At 25.6% G+C, this 21,586-nt stretch overlaps 2 protein-coding genes across 3 annotated transcripts in view; one reads left to right on the top strand and one right to left on the bottom strand.

The window, feature by feature from the left end:
* The window catches only part of LOC129989457 (uncharacterized), a 30,037-nt gene extending 10,077 nt beyond the window's left edge, over positions 1 to 19,960 (top strand). For both annotated transcript variants that reach the window (XM_056098008.1, XM_056098007.1), the window contains exons 2-10: positions 5,000 to 5,126; positions 5,215 to 5,306; positions 6,335 to 6,366; positions 8,984 to 9,034; positions 10,513 to 10,702; positions 12,132 to 12,353; positions 12,434 to 12,526; positions 15,175 to 15,251; positions 18,793 to 19,960. In XM_056098008.1, coding sequence (XP_055953983.1) covers positions 5,003 to 5,126; positions 5,215 to 5,306; positions 6,335 to 6,366; positions 8,984 to 9,034; positions 10,513 to 10,702; positions 12,132 to 12,353; positions 12,434 to 12,526; positions 15,175 to 15,251; positions 18,793 to 19,747 — 1,836 coding nt within the window. In that variant the 5' untranslated portion in view covers positions 5,000 to 5,002 and the 3' untranslated portion in view covers positions 19,748 to 19,960. The remainder of the gene's footprint in view (positions 1 to 4,999; positions 5,127 to 5,214; positions 5,307 to 6,334; positions 6,367 to 8,983; positions 9,035 to 10,512; positions 10,703 to 12,131; positions 12,354 to 12,433; positions 12,527 to 15,174; positions 15,252 to 18,792) is intronic.
* The window catches only part of LOC129989460 (uncharacterized), a 58,598-nt gene that overhangs the window by 15,345 nt on the left and 21,667 nt on the right, over positions 1 to 21,586 (bottom strand). Inside the window, exons 2-5 of the mRNA XM_056098014.1 lie at positions 1,788 to 1,864; positions 1,621 to 1,714; positions 584 to 676; positions 375 to 479 (exon numbers count right to left, since the gene is read on the bottom strand). Coding sequence (XP_055953989.1) covers positions 375 to 479; positions 584 to 676; positions 1,621 to 1,714; positions 1,788 to 1,864 — 369 coding nt within the window. The remainder of the gene's footprint in view (positions 1 to 374; positions 480 to 583; positions 677 to 1,620; positions 1,715 to 1,787; positions 1,865 to 21,586) is intronic.

The raw sequence follows: 21,586 nt of genomic DNA, 5'->3' as shown, positions 1-21,586 counted from the left end.
TGTGGTCCTGAGTACTTACTGATAATAAAATAAAGATTATCAAAGAACTTGAAAACAATAACTTTGATTTTTTTTTTTTTTACTGTGTTTAAGTATGAAATGAAAGCATGAAATATTTTTCAAAAAAAAAAAAAATTAAAGGAAAAAAAAAACCCAGCTAGAAGGTTTTTATAACAGTCTACTTATGGGAGGAGGAATAAATGTCCCATTAATTGAGAAATTTTGGTTTCTTGTATTTATATCCAGTACTATAATTATATCTCAAATTTTTACTTTTATTATTATTAGCATAAAACTATAAGCTGGAATAGATTATTCTGAATAATCTTGTTTTCAGTTAAGAAGGGCAGAAAAAGTTTATTTTTAATACTTACTACTGCTGCAAAATAAGAACCCTTCTGATTTTCTTTACGTACTTCACATTGAATACCAAGATCTGGTGTTTGTTGTTCTAGTGAAATTGGGTCGTCAATGTCATCCTTTGGAAAAGAGGGGGAAACATTTATACTTATATATATATATATATATATATTTTTCAATAGTGCTGTTTTTCTTAAAATGAATTTTACTCATTAAAACTTACCATTTCTAAAGACTTAATCCATTCACTTACTCTACTTGTATAGGGGACTGTGTCTTGAATTGGTATTATTGGTAATGCAGCACCTTTATGAGCCTTTAAAAATAATAATAAATTCTTTATAATGAATAATGTATAAGTTCTTTAGATATTCAATAATCAATAGCAAATTTTGGCTTCAATTAGCTTATTTTCTATGATATGCATGCATTATATGTGTTAGTTTCATTTTGAATTTGGACCTGCAACTGTAATCTTAGCAGCATTTTATCTTCGATTTCAGTCTTAATATCGAAATATAAAAATTATGATATATATGTGTAGATTCTAATTTCAGTTAGTGTTTATTCTGAAAACTTTTTATAGCTGTGTATATGTTTAAATATATTTTTAAATATATAATATTTTAAAATTGTATCTTTTTTTCAAAGGGGGAGGGAGATAATTTTCATGTTTCGCAAGTAATTGCATAGTGAAGTGCCAAAGTCTAAAAGAGCTAGTCTTGGAATCTTGAAACAAACAGTGCTTGTTTATATATATATAAGCTATTCCAAGACAAATTTACTTTTAGTGGGAAGGGAAATTTTTATATTAAATTATGGTACTAATGTGTATGAATAAGTTTTAGTGCTAAATTAAAGTTCTTTTCTAGAATTTTCTCAAAAAATTATAAATAATATGCTATTTCAATTTTTAGTTATTTTCATAGTATTTTTGTAATATAGTAAATCCTAAAAATCAAGATATATTAATATTTTCATGTTTTTGAATCAGTAAATTAGTTGTCCTCCAATTGATTAGTAATTTGATTCACAGATTTTAATAAAAACTATTAAATATAATTTATGCTTAATAACAAAATAATCATAAAGAAATTAATATAATGTATAAAACATAACCATTATTTTATCCTCTCCATTTTAAATAATTAATACCATAATAGTTACATCTAATTTATGATTTTATCATTGAGATATAACAGATAGGTGTATGATATATGTATTGTTCATCTATGTAAAGAAATACATAATTATATCTACCATTGAAAACAGCTTTTCTCGATCAGTTTTTATCTCTTCAATATTTTCTTGGCATGATTCCAAGTCGTTCTTCAATCTCATTATTAAATCATATCTAAAAAATATTGATATTATGTTCATTTGTCAAGTAATTACTGATTTTTTTAAGAATGATTAAATTTTCATACTTCTGTGCTGAAAGCTGTTGATCTTCGGTAACATGTGTTTTCAAAAGCTTTTCCTCATTTTTTCGAAGATTCTTACTCTGCAAAAGAGAAAAATAAAATTTGACCAAAAGCCTTACATGCAAACAAAATATATATCCTTCAGTAAATACTAATGTCCTTATATCATTTGAATTTTATACAAATTAGGAAATTTTTATTAACATAATTATTTAGTTATTAATGTTTATATAATATTAATGTGCATATGAGGTATCTATTTTATAACCTTAGCTGTTTTAATTTTTATATATTCTGGCTTAAGTAATTTCAATCTACGCTTATTAGGCATCATTTTTAGTCGCAATTGGAGAACTAACTCCAAAGCATGTACATATTTAGAAAATAATTTTTTATATGAATTTACCTGAAAACATTTCATAGCTGCATTTTCCCTAAATTTGTTTATTGTTCAAACAAGTGTAAGTATGACAAATTAAAAGTGTAGAAATACTGAGATGAACTGCATATTAGTATGTATACATTTGAATAATATTTATTGTTAAATAAATATTAGTTCATATCCTCTATATTATGACTTTATTTTTAAAGAAATTCTTAGTTTTAATGGACCAATTTTTATAACTTGCATGAATATTCTTGATACATCATCCTTTGACATTGTGATCTTTTATCCGCTAATACCTTGAATTGTGCATTAATATCTCAATTTCATTTTGCAAAATTGAGCTGATTATTAAGTTGATTCTATTTTACTTAATGAAAATTGTGATTTGTATTGGCAAAATTTATAATTTTTATCCTGCATTTTCCTTTTAAATTAGCTATTTTGAATACAAGCTCTTTTAAAAATGAAACAAATTTTGTTTTTTGTGTGGCATTACTGTATATTTTTAAAAGACAAAGGATAAAAAGATTAAAAATTTCATTTGAATGTTTTTTTTTTTTTTTTTTTTTTTTTTTCATATGTATATATAAAGGAAAATATTAAATATTTCTAGAATTATGTAACATTTCCTTTATGTATTATTCTAGGAACAATTTCTGGTATAATATTAATCTAATATGAAGAATACATTCATTTATACAAGAACATTTTGATGCTGAAAATGCTGTTCTATGTTATAGACAACACTAGCAAAACCCACACAACATTGTCCTCAACATGATGAATGTAGTAAAATCACAACTTAAAATTATGAAAACAGTGAAAAAAAAAAGATACTTATGATTTTGCACTCACCCTTCCTCATGTGCCTTTTTAACAATGATATATATAAATAAAAATCTAATAACTAAAAAAAAATGTTTTTAATAAAGGGTGAGCTGCGAAATTAAAATATTTCCAGCAAACAATTTTCATGTTTTTTAATGCTGAGTAGGTTTTTGTTTAGAGATAGAATAGTTATTCATTTTAAACCAACAAAATAAAATCTTTGTATATTGCTTATAATAGTTAAAAATATGTTATTTTGAATTAAAACTATTCCTAGTTTAAATAAATCTAAACGAAATTTTGAGTGATTTCAAATGGATAAATGCACTTCAATAAACAAAATCATCTTTGAAATTCATATATATTTATATTTTATGTGAAAAAGGGAAAGAAAATTCATGTTAATGCAACATTTTTTTTTTTTTTTTTTTCATATAATATGTAGGGCATTTATCTTGCATTATAGTAGAAGCAGCATTTTGTTTTCTTTTTCAGTTTCCTTTATCTGTTTTTATTAAAATTTGACACATGAATTTAGGAAAAATGTCCCAAATGGCAAAGGACTTGACATTATTTATCTGATGTAAATGGAAATATTTAGTTTTATAAATTTTAAATATTTCAAGAAACTAAATAAAATCCTTAAAACTGATTTGCAAGAATTTTTGAACTTATGGAAACTTAAGAAGACTTAACTTTAGACTTAAAGAAGACTTAACTTAACATTATAAAGTTACTTTTTTCAGTTAAACTAAACATTAAGACAGGAACTTTTTAATATATATTATATTACCCTCTTAATCATCCATTCCTTTCTGTAATGCTGCATTAAGTTTTAAAAATATTTTCAGCCCTTTTATATGCATCATTATTGGATGTGCAGATTTCAACTCCTGTTTTGGTATGGAGTAACATAGTATATATTGATGTTTAAAGTGGCTTGTTTATCAGCATGTAAATAAACCTGAGTATGAATAAATAATATTTATGCTAATTTATCATATTCTTCCTTCATGATCAGAATTGAAAACTATTACTAATAATTCCTTTCAGCATTTTGTATTAGGCATTCATTGCAATCTTTTTATGTTTTTGGATCACTAAAAAGTGATCATTGTTGATGGGAAAGATCCCATTGCAAGGAACTAAAACATGCAATGTTATGTTTATATGTGCATCTAAGGTGTATTGCAAATTATATGTAATTGTTTCTTATATACTTTTTTGATGTGCATGATGTTTTGTACTACTACTTTTCATTTGTTAATATGTGACAATCAGGCTAGGATATTTTTAAAAGATAACAGCTTATATAGGTAGCTACATCCTATAGTAATTTAGAATAGATATTTTGAAATTTTCAGTTGATTAAATATAATATCCTTTTATATACTATCATTTAAAAACTAAATATTCATTTAAAGTTTATTAGTTTGTCTGAAAGCAAAATTGTACAGTAGTATGTGTTTATACATATATATATATATATATAGGATATTTTAAAATCTAATTTAAATCTTAATTGATGTCCAAATTTTTATCTTAATATAGCTTGTATTAACTTCATTCTAAAATGATCTCTTATTTCCTCATCTAATTCCCAATTATTTTAATTAATTCAACATGCACTATAAAATTACTCAATTCAGCAGGTACTCATGCACTAAGTGACCTAAATTCCACTTTCCTAAGACTACATGTGTCAAAGAAATCCTTATCAAAATATCATAATAAAACCAGTGAAGGGAAAAATATTAGTCTTTTTTTTTTTTTTTTTTTTTTCTCTCGTGTGTCTCGATGTAGACATCTTTTCGATAGTTACTTGTACAAACTGTACTTCCTGGGATGAAATAAATCAAAGAAAATTTTAAAATATTTCTTTATTCTTAGTAGTTTAGTATAGTATAACATTTTGTCACTTTATGCATATTTTATAGCTTCAGAATGTGTCAATGTGAATGCAAAATAAAATATGCTAGCTTTTTTTTTCCCCCCCTAGAAAATGAGTGAAGATAGACGGAAAAATGCAAGAACCCAAGGACGGTTTTCAGGTGGCGATAGAGAAGGTAACTCAAGATGGCACGATAAACAAAATTCTAAAACAACTTCAGCAGATAAAAATAAAGGTAAGTATTATATAGATATTGTGCTTAATTAACTTGGAAAAAACTTCTCTGTCATTAAAAGATGCAACAATATTGATGATTTTTACAGGTGAAAAAAGAAAAGCTCCTGTTGTTGGATCAAGAGCACAAAATGAAATTGATTTACAGTTTGAAGAAGACAGTAACTATAAATTCAAAGAAGTGAGTCTTTCTCTTTATTTTCCTTCCTTCAAGATGTTTGATTGAAAAAATGAAATAATTGTTGTATTAACTGATATAATTAGCATTACTTAGGATGAAATTATATTTATGCTTTTTGCTAATGTTAAATTACATATTTTGAAAATTATTTTAAAGTTTGAGTGACTTGTAACATAAAAAGTACTTTTAGCAAAGATTAATAGCTATGGCATATCAAATCAACGGTTGAAAACTACATTGGTGTATATCTTATACAAAAAAGTAAAATTATTTTTGATATTACCACTCAGTTGAATCTCAAAACAATATTGTCTGCAACTTTATTTTTAATTAAAATGAGAGTATATGTTGCATCCAAAAAAATTCTTAAAATAATTATGGATTATTGACGATATAATAACATATGATATGATGGACGATATAATAACAAATGAAAATTGGTTTGTTTTTTATTATTGTTACTTTTATTATTTTTAAAGGTAGTTATTTTCAGCAGGAAGTTTATTTATTTTTTCTGTTACAATCAATTTTAATGAAATTTTAAATAACAGGAAGTCTGAATATCATTTTCAAGCAATATTTTTTAGTATCAGTAAGACAAATTTTATTTAAATCTCACCTTCCCATATTTTTGACTTTGTTAAATTCTGTTTTTTAAACAAATATTTTGTACATTGCTATGATGCTTGCTAGTGTAACATTTGTAAAGGAAACTTAGTTTTTATTAATTGTCACGTGACTTTTTTAAAACCATTCTCATATTTCATAGCATTTGTGAACAAAATTTGATGAAACTTGTATTTATAATCTTATTTATTTCTTAATTGGGGATGGAATTCTTTTACTTTTATACGTTTGCGCTATGTAAATATGTTTTCAATGGATTTATATCTCCAACACACAGTCTTTTTTTTTTTTTTTGTAACATTTACTATTTTTCTCTGCTTTCCATGAAATTATAAATCTTTCATAAGTAATTTTTTATTAAATAGACACTGTTATATTCTAATAAGCATTGTTTTTTACAGCTTGAAACTCCAGGAAAACCACAAGAATTAAAGTAAGATTTCATTATGTCCTAACTATTCATTTAGAAAACTCTTAAGTTTATTGGATTATAAACCTTTTGGTCAAATAGTTTTCACTTGATTAACTTCAATTAAATCTTTTAAACATAACATATTAATGATTATTCCAGCAAAATAAACTTCAAAATTCAATGGTTTTTAATTTTTTACTTTTCATAGCAGTTTCATAAAATCCATTGTGTTATGAACTTTTTTAATTCTGTTGGGGTTTTTTTTTTAATTCCTTATAGGAAATTATTAGATTTAGTCCAATAATTGATTTGTTGAAATGATACATAATTTGAAAAATACTAAGACACTATTTTGGAAATTTTTTCCTAATTCAGAAAAAAAAAATGAAATGAAATCTATTACAAATTTAAAATTATCATGCTAGAAAATAATTTTTGTTTTAAGTCATGTGGTATCAATCCGACAGAATAAAAAATGCTAAGGTTGGAGCCAGAGCTCATTTTACGACAGACATAAAAGTTATATCTAACCATCTCAAAATCAGTCAAGTTCTAAAACTTTCTCAAGGCCAGATTTATAAATTATTATTATTATTATTTTGCAAAAAAAAATCTGGTTTAAGCTGATTTGGAATGATCACATGATTATATTATCGCAATCCTCAATTTTTAGAAAATCCTCCCCCCCCCCCATCTAAAAATTGTTCGAGCTCCAAAACTTTTTTTGCCAGCTAAGAAAATTGAAAATTAAAATTAAAAAATTATATATAATATTTTGATACCTCCCCTCACTGCCACGATGATTCCCTTTTTTTTTTTTTTTTTTTTTTTCTTCTTTGGGCAATAATTTCTTACGGCCGATGCCCTTTATTTTCTGCCTATGCATTTTGAGGCTTTAAAAAACTGAAGCCAAAACATCATGTTCTCACATCATAAAAATTTCATTGATTACAGATTAAAGGAAAATAATGATTTTATCTATCACATTTCAATAAAAGAGTAGAAGTGTTTAGAAATGAACAAATTTTAAGACTTTTACTTCAATTGTTACCTTACTTACTGGCATAAAACTTTAATTTTAAAAACCACACCATTACAAAAATATTATGCTTGAAAAGAAACTTAGTCAGCATATAAAATAATAAACTGAATCCTCATATTTAAATTATAACACCGGAAAAAAATTTTAAGTATAAGATATTTCTAACAAAAATTAAAAGAATGTGTATTTGATTACAATAATGATATTCTATGTTAAATTATACTTAAAAATATATTTAGAGGAAAAATAATAGAATTATTGTTGAAAAGACAGTTTTTGTAATTTTAGGATGATGTAAAATTTATTTATGTATGACCATATCTTTGAATCTACAAAATGTATTCTTTATTAAAATTTCATATAAATTGTTCGATGGTAAAAATTTTCTCCTTTCAGGGAGTGTTTGAACTGAATATACTAACACCACCATACAGCATGCCCTGTGAATAAACATAAAGCATAATTCTCTTTCTCTATTATAAGAGAAAAACACAAAGAAATATTAGAAAATAAAAGTAATAAATATTAGGTGTTACCAGTGTTAAATTATGTACAGTAATAAATTGTTCAAAAAAAATTCTGAAGATTCCCCCCCCCCTAATGTTTTAAGTTTATCATTTCATTTAAATTATGCAACAAAATTAAAAGAAATCAAATTTTAATAGGCTTAATTTAAGTGTACTGTATTGTTATAACTTTTATTTTGGTTATAAGAATTTTTTTAGATGGAAAGATTTATTCAAAATTTAGTTGATTTTCTACACTGGACAAATTGACATATAATTACTAAATTTAATACAAATTTACTTAAAAGGATGGAAATAGGTACTTAGAAATTATTGGTTTGAGATTTAAGTAATAAAAGAATGAAACAAGATTTTGTTATGTCATGATATCTTCTAAAATATTATTAAAAATTGTCTTTTTAGTGATGTTAATTTAATAGTTCTGTAATTTAACTTTTTTTGTGTGTAATTTCTGTTATTAAATTGAAATCTGAGTAATTTTTAATGTTACAGTAAATATTTAATTACATGATTTTCTTTTATTATTGGAAGACTAAAGAAGGATTCTTTTAATATTTGTGTAATTTCGATGAGGAATAAGAATGCGTAATTACAAAACCATGATAACTAGAAAATAGATTATCTTAGTTTTTGCATTTTTAGCGAGTCATTTAGCATTCTTAGCATGCATTTTTAGCAAGTCCCATGAGGTCATGGGACTTGCTTATAAGGATGACTCATAAGCACAATGAACAGATCAAATACAACAAGACGGTTAAAAAGAAAAACATCTTCAGTGTTTGTCACAATTTATACTTAAAAATAATTTTGAGATAACATTGCAGACATAAAGCTTTGTAATAAGAGCTTTAATTAAAAGTCTGGTCGTCAAAGTTGATAGTATTTAATAAAACAATCTTATTAAAATTTGGAATGTAATAGGTATATATATATATATATATATATATATATATATATATATATATATATATATATATATATATATATATATATATATATATATATATATATATATATATATATAATATGTTTATTGTCTTACTAAAATGAATTTCAATTATTTTTATAGATTTACTGGACCTGAATTTATACTCAGTGAAACAGATAATGGAATTTCAAGGTTAGTATACTATGAATTATTTCTAATTTTGGCAAATATTTTAATGTCATTATAAATATTTGAAAGTTGGTTTAATAATTGTTTTTATGTTGTCTTAAAATGTTTTATCTTGTCTTATTTTTGAAAGGTATTTTCATTGTGCCTGTGCAAAAAAAAAAAGAAGAAAAAAACTGCATAAATCACAGTTAGATATATAAATTTGAATGTTTATTTTTTGAGATTAATTTTACATTCAGATTTGACTTCAAAAAATGCTTATACCGGTCAAACTTGTGTATATTTTTTCTTCCTTTAGAGCAATATATGATTTTTTTTCACATTAATTTTTAAAAAGTGGTAGTGTATAAATATTTTCTGTATGGACTTCATAAATTTCCTAGTCGAATTATCTACTGAATTTTGATTATTTTCATATCAGAGAAATATGATTGCATGAGTTTTTTTATCCCTTTATTTGATGACTATAAATTTAAGAAACTGTGAAGAGTTTTGAAAATTACTTTTATTTTTTTTCCATGAACAAGCATATGTTGAAAGAGGATTCATCATTAATTAAAATATCAAAGTGGGAAATTTGAATGAAAAATATATATTTCATAACATGTAGCCTATGACCTCATAAAGCAGTCTGGCAAAATTCACTCAATAAACATTATTAGAATTGAGACTGTTAGTAACAGCAGCAAACTTAAAATATCACCTATTTTTTGGGAACAAAAATGGCAAAAGAAATATTGTCAATGACATAAAGATTTTTAGACTTGATTTCTGGATCTCTTTATAGAAAAAGAAATTTCTCTTAGAAAAGGAAATTTCTGAAATTTAATTTAAAGCTAATGTACTTCTTTGACATGCAAGAAACACTTCACTATTAACAAAATCTAATCTAGTAAGTTGTTGTAAAAATCTAAAGTCTAGTTTCAAAGTTGGTGAAAAATATTCAGTAATTCCTGGTAGAATTTTATGTTTATATTTGTTTAAATTTTGAACTTACTTAGTTAATAACCATTTTAATTTATTTCATTAAACTCATAGTTCTATATTAAAAAATTCAAAGTTAATGTTGGCTGTTATTTTTTTCACTAAAGGTGCTTGAATAGTGCTTATAATGTGCTTATTTTTTAAAGATAAAATTAGCTTATGCATTTTGTAATGCTTTGAATTCTAACTTTGGTTTTTTTTGTTTTTACATGAATGACCTTCACAATCATTACATAAAATATTTTTAGCTTAAGTAGTTTAACTTAATATAATTACATGATAGATATTGAATAAAACTATTATATGACTAGTCAAACTGAAAATCATTGTAATAGTATGAAATAAATAAATGAGCAAAATGAGGCAATAATATGATAAGCAAATTGAATAGTGAGGTTTCAAAATGACTCTGTTTGCGGTCCAACTTTAAAATCATTAACTCTGTGCAACTTTTAGCAATTTAGCTATAGATTCTTAATCTGAAATTTTCTTTTTAGACTGATATATGATCCAGACTTTATGCAGTTAGCTGAAGCTGAAGAATACAAGACAATATTGCGTAACTCTACTGCATGGTATGATAAAAATATTGTCATAAGAGGGGTAGAATATCCCCAGCCACGATTAGTTGCTTGGTATGGGCCTCATCCATATAGCTATGCTGGAACAACATTAGAAGCTAGAGAAGTATGCATTCTTAAATTTAAATGAATATTAAGATGTATTTTTTTATTTTAAATGTATATTACTGTTTTGTTAAGATACGATTCAATTTTAATATGTATATAAGATTAGCTTTTTTTCGAATACTAATGGTTATAATATGGTTGAATGATATAACTTGCTTCTTACTTAAAAACTATAACATTTTAAACATTAACAACTTGGACTGCCGCGTGGTCACTATTCACCAGTGGGGCCCATATAAATTACATTGTAAGAAATTCAGCTTATTGGTCAATGTGTGAATAAACTCGAATGCAGTTTACAGAATTAAATTATTGATAGGAACAAATTTTAGTGTGCATGGGATATATTTTTTAAAGAGAATTTTTATCGGCATGTTTGAAGATGCATTTATTTTATTGCAAAGCAATAAAACTAATGAATTTACATTGAACATCATATAATACCTTTAAATTTGAGTTATTTCTTAACCCTATATTAAACATTATTTTTATTCTACAAGATATAATAGTAAAATTAAATTTAAAATTGGTAGCTTCCGTAACTTTTCTTCATTGACATTTCAGTTCTTTCTCTGTGTCAATAAAAGATCTATTCTAAATAAACATTTTATTATATCCTTAATTGTTATAAGAATAGGGAGAAAAAAATAATTAACCAGAGAAAACTATACTGATTTTATTTGCTAATTTGATATATGTAATAACTTTCTCAAATCAAGGTGACATCTGTAATTGAAGACTTTAATGGATGTGTTAATTCTGTCTATTTTCAAAGACATAAAATGAAATCATAAATTAAGTTCCACTCAGCATCTGGATGTGTATTTAAAAAATATTTGCTGTTAATAGAAATGGGAGGTTGCAAGAATTTTTCAGCCATAACTTCTGAACAAATTGCACAAAATTATTTTTATTTCATTTTAAAAATTAGTATATTAGTGATAATTCATTTCTAAATGGCTATTTCTCCAATTTCAATCAATTTTTTAAACTGATATAAATGTATTTTTAACAATGACTTTTTTTCTATTGGAGTATTACACCTATTTATTGCATAGTTACATGTAAATTAAATGTAATATGAGTATCCAAGGTGAAGATAATCCAGCTCATATATAAGAGATATTTGAATAACCAAGAAATGATAGTAAAATAAGTATTCTCACTATTTTCTTGAATTTTTTGTTAAGACGATTCTTGAATTTTTGGATAAGAAGTGGAGCTTCAGGCATTTTTAATTTTAAAAGAATATATTCATCTTTTTGATAATTGGCATTGAAAATCATTGCAAATTTTTAATTCAACATTTGTCTCATTATAATATATAATTTAAAAACTGATTCTCTATCTTCTGTAAACAAGTGATGAAGTTTCATGTTAATAGAATTATTTCATTGCTGCTTCATATTTTCCTTTTATGCTTTCAGATGCCCAATACGATTCGAGAAATAAAAGAAAAAGTTGAAGCAAGTTTACAGGAACATGGTATTAATGTTGAACTAAACTCAGTGCTTCTAAATTTGTACAGAAATGGGAAAGATAGTGTAGCATGGCATAGTGATGATGAATTTACTTTAGGAGTGTGTCCTACTATCGCTTCAGTTTCTCTGGGCGAAACGAGAAAATTTGAAATGCGTCCAAAAAGAAATGTGAGTAGCTTTTGTTTATTAGAAAATTTTATTTAATTTTTCCCTTGTCTTGCCTAATTTTGCATTTTATTACTCAACAGGTAGAAAATGTCAATACAAGCGATATATTATTTGTAAATCTAACACATGGTAGTCTTATTGTCATGGATGGATGCATGCAGAAAGATTGGCAGGTAATAATGTATATAAGTATAATTAACTTTGCAAATAAAATAAATTTATTCTAATTTTTTAATTGTAAATTCTATAGTTTAAAAAATATTTGTTTCATTGATAAACTAGCATGACACATTTCTGCAAATTTTAGTATTTCCGGCATTGCACTTTATCACTTTGAGATCAATTAATTTATGTAATAATTCAAGAATATTTTTGATATTTCAAGCGCCTCTCGTGCAAGTTTATTTCATTGTTTAGATAATCATATCTAAGTTTGATTCAATTTATTCATTTTTTTAACCCTTTCGGGATGGGAGGCCTCTATCCTAGATTCACTCGCTGGACGGAGCAAACGTGAAAGGAATCATTCCACAGGATATGGGAATTTTGCACCACTAAGCCTAACTTTGAAAAAGAATTGAAGTTCAAGTGCTGTCTTATTTTTGCTGCCTTTTTATATTATTAGTTCATTCATAGTATGAGCACATTCTTTCTCTGACAAATAGTATTTTCTTGCCATAATAAACAGAAACCAAGGCTTTCTGTAATAAAAAGAGAAGTACACAAAATGTATCTGGAAGCTATGCAAAATATAACAGAATTGGTGGTAATATCCAAAAAGACTAGTTGCAGTTACACAGTAATAACAAAAAAGAAAATTCAGAGGGAGACCAGAAATGTGAATGATTCTATTACGTGGAAAGTTGTGCAACTTAGCTATGTTTATTTACATTACTCTTGCACTTTCCACCGCAATAGCTGATGAGTATAATACCAAAGTCAGATTCAATATGCGAAAACTGAAGATCAAGATACTCAAACTACATTTATTTCTAAAGCAATGGACACAGGGAGCCAACTAGTGGCGTTTAAAAATTGTTCCAGTTTAAAATGCATATATGTATCGCCATCTCGCAAGTTAGATTTCCAGAAATGCCCTGCTGTGAGAGATGTTTGCAAGTGATGCATATATAACACACCCATTGTGAAAGGGTTCAAGTCAGGTAAAGGGTTTTTGTTTTGTTAAAAGCCTATGTTATGTCTGAAAAAAATGTTTTATAGATTATAATATTAATTAATAATACTAAATATAATTTGTCGTTTAGATATAAAAAAAATTCTAAAGTATAAATAAAAATAGACAAAGATCCCCCCCCCTCATATATATATGTTTGATATATAGAGAATCTAGATTAACAGTTGAAGGAAAGTAGTTTGTGTTCTGTTAGAGAAATACTGGAAGTTATTATCAAGAAATGCTGTGTTCTTGCTTAGCGAGTCATATTATTTTTAGATTTTGTTTTTCGAGTGCCTTTCCTGATCTGAAAAATTATAATTTTACATAAATGCAATTTAGCTATATATATATATATATAGAGTCATAAATTGAAATTTTTAAAAGTGAAAATGGAGCTCAGTTTAATAGATGATGTAGAACACAAAATGAAAAATAAAGATGTAAACAGTCTGGAATTTTGATGAAGGTGGTATTGACAGTTTTATATAATCACACTTAAAAATGGTTTGAATAAATTATTTTAAGACTTTTTTTTGCTTAAAAGAACTGTTTATAACTTTTTAACTTAAAAATGATAAAAATTTACTATATATATACATATATATAATTTTCTCACAAGAATCTCAAAGTTCAATAATAGGCATTTATTAGACTGTATATTAACATGAATTACTAATGAATAATTTCTCAAATCTGTTGGAAAATAATATTTTGTATATATTTTCTTTAAAATAGGTCTATTAAAGCGAATGTTTTTATCATATTTCTTATTAATCTTCAAATATTGTAAAGCCAATAAGCATTTTTTTAATTATTGTTTTTTACTGTAAATATTGTTAAAAAAATATAATTCTTTATAATTTTATTATTATTATTTGAATCTTGGAAATAAATAATATCTGCATTTTCTGACTTCTAAAGCAAATTATTTCTTACATGAAATAATTCCTTTAATCTTCTAAGTAAATTTTCTTTACTGTAATAATTGGCTGTATTTCAAATTGATATTAAAACTTGCTGTATAGATTAAATTAAAATGGCATTTAAAAAATTTGTGATATATTATTCATAAAAGATATTAAATTTTTATACATGGTAAGATAGGGATATTTAACTTGCCAATTGATTGTGATCAAATATTTCATTGGTGAAAAGAATTGAGTAAAAGTTAATTCTCTGGTTATCAGTAAATTTTAGAATTGTGGCGAATATTATAAATGTACTGTTTCTACAATATTTAAATAGTTTTGAAGATGTGAGAAAAGAAATAGGACAATTTGCATTAATTTTTAATTTATCCAAAAAGTTATTTCGTATAAAATTATCATATCAATGCTGCATGTTTTGTAAAAAAATAAACTTTTACATCCTTTGACAATTAGCATTTTAATAAAGGAATGCAACTGAATAGGTAATGCGAGTAAAATGATTAAAATATATATACTTTAATTTAATGAGTGAATTGTAATTTTCTGGTACTACAGTTCAATAAGTTTGAAGATAAGAAAAAGAAAATTGCTGTTTTTAAGAATAAGTTCTATTTAAGGTTGCAAATTAAATTTAAAAAATGTCTGTCTTCTATATGTTATGAAATATTTTATCTTGAATTATAAATCAATTTCATGCTGTTGTTTTTTATTTCAGCATCGAGTTCCAAAAGAATATCATGATAAGGGTGAAAGAATAAATTTAACCTTTAGAACAATTTATCCTATTGATCAGTAAGTTGTTTATAATTTTATAATTAATTAATAAAAATTTCATAGGCCAATGCAGATTTTCTTAAGTAGGGAGTTTTTAACTGATTTTTAGTGTGTTGAAAATAAATTTGAAAAGCATTATTATTATTATTTTTTTTTTGTGTGTGAGAGACATTAAATAAGATTATAAATTTACTCAGAGTCAGTATGTATGAGAGTAAAAACCATTTTCTATAATAGATTTAATGAAACATTTAAATTGAAAAAAAATTGTATGTCTACAATATATCAATTTTAAATGAGAAAAAATAAATGGAGAAATTATTTTATTCTTCCCTGAAAGCTTTTTCAGAATGGATACCCCCCCCCCACACACACACACACACTTCGCATAAGCTGAATTTTAATTATTGTTTAAGAAGTGCTAAATGATGAGAATTCTTCAACTTGATATTTTTTAAGTTGAATCTTAAAAGATTTCAATTGGATTGTGTTATATAGTCAAATATAAATATTTTAAATTCACATGTATAATTATAAATTAAGTAAATAATAAACATACAGTGGCAGTTAAAAGTATTTGTACATAGAATTTTGAAGAATTTACAAATTTTATAGCACTTTATCTATTACATTATGCCAGATAATACAAATACCACGGCTTGTATATTTTTATTTTTGAGTGGTTTCCTTTAAAAAAGTCTGTAAAACTATTACAGAAGATGAAAAAAAAATTAACAACTTTTGTTTCAAAAGTATTTGTACACTCTATAAATGTTCTAAAAGTTAGGTAAATTAACATTTTTTATTCTTTTTATACTTAGCTTTAATTATTGCTTTCATTCGATTTGACAATAAATCTATTTATTTCTTTGTAATATCCGATGAAATTGTTGTCCATTTATCGAAACAGTGGTTTTCAGCTGATTTTAATTTTTTATATGTTTATTTATTTTTTCTCTTCACAATTTTTCAATAGCTTTCATGTCAGATGATTGTGGAGGTGTGTTAAGTCTTTTGGGAGTTTTATATAATACCCAGAGCTTAACATTATGAGCTGTATGCTTGGGGTTATTGAAATATATAACTTTGTAGACCCATTTGTTCAGTGCTAGAAATTAAATTATATTTCAGAATGTCAATGTACATTTTATGATCTGTAATTCCAATAATTATGAACAATTAACGCACTCTGTATGTGCTCATACACCCTCAAACTAGAATGTTACCATCACCATGCTTTACTGCACCATGCATTCAGACTTATTGGTTGTAGTTCTACATTCTTTCTGATGCTCTACTATTTGGCTGCCATATAATCCAAACTTGTTGAATTTGCTCTCATCTGAGAAAATAATTCTGTTCCAGAAGTCAGGATTTTTAGTAACATGTTAGTTTATAACAATGCTTTTTATCTGTTAACTTAAGATTCAAAAAACTTTTTTCTACTCAACGGTGGAACCTTGCATCTTTAAAAGAACAACATGTAGTATTTTTCGAGATCAAAATTCTCTCATTGAGGAGCGCTGCTTTAACTACTAGAGCACTTAATTTGGAATTTTTTTAAATCATTTTTCTGGTTAAATGTCTGTTCTTACCAATGAGTAATTTTAGGTTCTCAATTCTTATCATATTTTCAACAGTATTGTTTTGGCAATGTCATTCTGTCGCACTCTGCACTTTAGAACATGGTTTTCCAATAATCTGCAATATCTTTCATAGAAAATTATAGTTGTTTTGGAGTATCATTATGAGTTTTCTTTTAGCAAGAATAATTTCTTTTTTCCCTTTTGAGCGATCTTAACTTAAAGCTATACAATTAGCAACGAGTAATGTGAACTTGTGTGAATAAACATTAGAATAAAATTAATATCATTGTAAAAAATAAAAGAAAACAATACCATGTTATGCCTGCAAATGATATGTGATGTGCAAATTGTCTAGATTTCATTGGTTTACAAAGTAAAATGTGGATTAGTGGTGAGTTTTAAATTGTTTCTCTAATGAGCAATTCATTATAATAATGTTTTAAGGTTTTACCTCTCAAAAATATAAATTTTCACAACTATTTGAATGATATTAACCAATTTTAAAAAGTTCTATTAGTTACTGTGTGAAGAATTTAAGTTTTTGAATTCTTTTGACTACTGCTGTAATGATAATGCTATTTTTATAATATGCCCAATTGAAAATATAATAGAGTAACAATGTATGCAAGTAATTATAATGCAAATCATTAGTTTTCATGAAAAAGAAAGTTAAGATGTATCATAGTCTTTATCCATTTCTATTTGGTCCTCTAATTCATGATTAAATCTTCAGTGTAAAATATGAATTCAAGCAAATTTTTTATATTTTTGAAATTTAGTGGCAATTTACTTAGCACTTCTGGAGAAATGCAAATATTTAATATATACTTTTAATTAAAATGTGTAGCTTCAGAATAGGATGTAAATGTTATTAATGTAATCGGCATTTGAATATAACAGCCATCTTCAGATGTTCTTGGATTAAAATGTAATACATTGTGCATTTAGTCTTATAAAATGTTATTTATTAAATTATAGGATTAGTTGATAATGATGTGTATTATATGAGGTTAAATAACAAATGTGACTGCATTTAATTTGCATGTTTTTGCACCTGTAAAATACACTATGAAAACAAAAACCAAAATTTCCTATCTCATTTGATAAATATAATGTACAAATGAATTGGCATTATTTACAGTTAAAAAAATTAATTAATGCCCATATAATCTTTTATGAAAATATTGTCTGCTTAATTAACTAATCAATGAAACGAAAATAAAATTGTATTTGAAGTTGTTGAAGATAGAATTGAAAATGTTTTCTATTTGAAAAAGTTATTAGAAAATAATTTATTAGATAATTCTTCTGAAAAACTTGCAGAGTTAACACAATGGTACAACCTTGTCAAAAAGTTTTCTGATACAAATTTTCTTTTTTTATCTACACTTTTTATACTACAAAGTAGTTAGTGCATTTCTAAGGCTAATAAAATTTGTTGGCTTCTCTTTGTAAATTTAATCCTTAATTTGACCTAAAGATAAAAATAACCTGGATTTATATCTGATGAATTAAGTACCTAATGTTGTGGATTAGGATGTTTTAGGTATTGGTAGGTGATAACATGCTTTGGTTTTTGGATATTGGAGATTATTTCCATAATAAGTGTTGCATGTTTGCTGCATAAATACCAGTTTTGAACGAGAAAAATAATATCTTCCCTGAAATATGATTGTTTGGAAGACATGTTCGATATGGGTAATGATGTGAAAGATTGTAGGTTAATTAAAACTTGCACTCTATATATACTGGAATAACAATAGTTATATTCCTTTAAAAAAATAAAAAATAAATAAAAAACCTTTCAACAATTATTGAATAAAGAAAAGAGTAACATTTCTTCTTTCTTAAGTGTTTAAATTATATAAATGCTTAAATTTTAAATTCTAATCAAGAATTATTTTTTTAAACCATTTACAATACTTGATATGTTTCTGCTGAACATTATATCTGAACAAAACTTTTCCCTACAGGCTTCCACCAGAAATGCCCTATGTGTCAAATATGAAGTCTGCTAAAACTCCTAGTGCTAAAGTAGATCATCAACAAGATCATAAATTTGATGCAGAAAGTTTTCCGCCTCTTGGAATGGAAGTTAATGACAAAAAAAATAAATGTTTACCAAAGGAAAATTATAATAAAGATTACCAACAATCTGTTAAACAAAGAAAACACCAGAAGGAAGAAAACTGGGATGATGAAATGTTTCAAAATGTTGAAGGAATGGAAGAAGCTTCAAAAATCCAGAACAATCTTAATAAAAAGTCAAGTCCTAAACCAACTGTTGATTCACTTGAATTACATCCTAGTCAAAGTGACAATAATTCAAATATTAAGGAATCTGCTAAAATTTGTAATATTACCCCTAGTGATTTTACAAAATGTGAGTACTCAGATAGTTCTGCAGAGTATCAGTCACACAGTGTGCCAAATGACAGCTATTCATTTGAATTTGAAGATCCAAGTACATCTGAAAACAAACCTCTTAAAATCGACCCAGAATCTGTTGAAATCAATGCAATAACAATGGATTCGGGTAAAAAGTATGTGTTAAATGCAGATGCCCCAGATTTTGTACCACAAAAAAAATTTGAAAAATACTCTTTTTATCAACTTGCAAAGAAATGTTCAGATCTTAAAAATGAAGAACTCCCGGAATTCACAGAAGCGCTTTTTAAATGTTTAGATAAAAATGAATCTCATTTTTGCGCCCGTGATTTCTATGAACTTGAGGTCTACTTTAAGTTAATGGAAGATGGCTCATTAAATGTTAAACATCAAAAGATTGTTATAGGAAGAATCGGTTCAATGATATTAAATGGTTTTCATAAGAAGAATGAAAAACGATACAGAAATCCAAGTAATTCTTTTGATGAGAATAATTATCAGAAACATAGACAATCCTATGGAAGATCACCAAGGTATTAAATTTGTGACTTTCATATGGAGAATAATTCTGCAAGCATGTTTTCCAGCCTTTTTTATCAGTACAGATTTATGTAAACTGTACTATAAAAATAAAGAATCTATTTCTTGGAGATAGTTTAATCGTTTTTTAATAAAAATATAAATTTTTGATTCTATGAAATCTTTTAAAGGATAACTATGTACATGTCATTGTAATATTTTATTGTGTGTTATCTATTAAAATAAATGTGATCATATGTTCATCTGTTTTCTTATGTTATTTATAATTTTGATGCCTTATGATTTTCCTTTGTCATATTCATTATGGTATGTTACTTTTTTTTAAAAGTATCATACCATAATGAATATGACCAAATTTATATATTCATAATGTAAAAACACACATATTTTTTAAGCAGTAGTGTGTTCAAAGAGAAAAGACACTTTTCAATTTTTAAACTTGATTTATTTCATCTCGGGAGGCATAATTTATGTACAAGAAGCAATGACAAAACTGACGTCCTTTCACAAGCGATACAAGAGCAGAAGAGAGTGAAATTTTCCCTTCAGTAGTTTTTACTAAGCAATTTTGATAGATATTCTTAACATGGGACTTCTAAAAGATATCTATAATTCCCTTTTATCCCTTCACTCGAAGCGTGTGCAAGTGCTGATGAAAGCAGCTTTACAGAGTTTATGTAACATTAATTAAATAAATAAAAGGTGGAATTGGATCAGAAAATAAGAACATTTTAAAGTTAGGTTAATATGGGTTAAATTAAGATGAAAATCAGGAAATTAAGATTTAAATTAGATTTTAAAATATCATTACATATATATACATAAATCTTATGTATATAGTACAGAAATAACTCTTATTACAATAATCCAATATAAATCATTAATGCTACAGACTACTTCATGAACTTTTTTACAATTTGTTTGATTCAGCACTTTGCTAAGTAATGAAGCTGCAAAATATTATTAGAAAATCGTTATATTCTATTTAGGAATATGTTCTATTATTAGAAAGTATTATGTTCTAGATAAGCTTCACCAAAAGCCCTGTTTAATCGGAGGAATTAAGATGTAAAAGAAGCAAGAGTCAAACAGACTTTGAGCATGATAATAGGCTTAACCATTGTCAGATGGGAAATCATTGCTTAGACATATATATGGAAATTGATGACCATATCTTCCAAAACTATTTTCTCACTGCAATTGTTTTTGCGTTATCTTAAAACTTGCAATACTTATTTTAATGATATCAATTTTATTCCTGTTTAAATTCTTATTTATTTTTTAAATGTAATATACAAATGGTAGGAATTAATTTTTGATGTATGAAATTGTCTCATCCATCAAAATATTCAAATGAACATGGAATTTCGAAGTAGGATTTTCACTTCCACTTTTATTTTGTAGTAGATATATTTTTAATTTGTTTTGTTTCATTTGAATTCACATTTTGTTGATCTTATCAAACAATAAAGTGGATTTTTTTTTTAACAATCATAGAACAAGACTGTTGAAGAAGGCAAACAAGGTAGTCACCAGAGGTGACTAGTATACAGAAGATTCCAAGGTTTTTTTAAGTAAATAAATTCTAAGCGAGAATATTTTGTATATATCATCATGCTGACTTGACGAGTGATGTTTAACCTTTTCATAAAAGCTGAAAATATTTTATAAAAATTACTTTAGTTAGAAGAACAATATTGTTTTTCTTGTAATTAGTGACTTCTTTTATTCCTTTGATTATCCATTCTTTTGATCATCTGGTATCAAGCATGGAATAATATAACTGAAAGATAATTAGTTTTGCACAATACCTCTGCTGGGGGGAGGGGGGGCTAGAAT

This window comes from Argiope bruennichi, chromosome 10, assembly GCF_947563725.1.
Source record: "Argiope bruennichi chromosome 10, qqArgBrue1.1, whole genome shotgun sequence".
Taxonomy (NCBI): Eukaryota; Metazoa; Arthropoda; class Arachnida; order Araneae; family Araneidae; genus Argiope; species Argiope bruennichi.
Note: the sequence above shows the minus strand (reverse complement) of the source record. Positions and strands in the feature narration are given on the sequence as shown.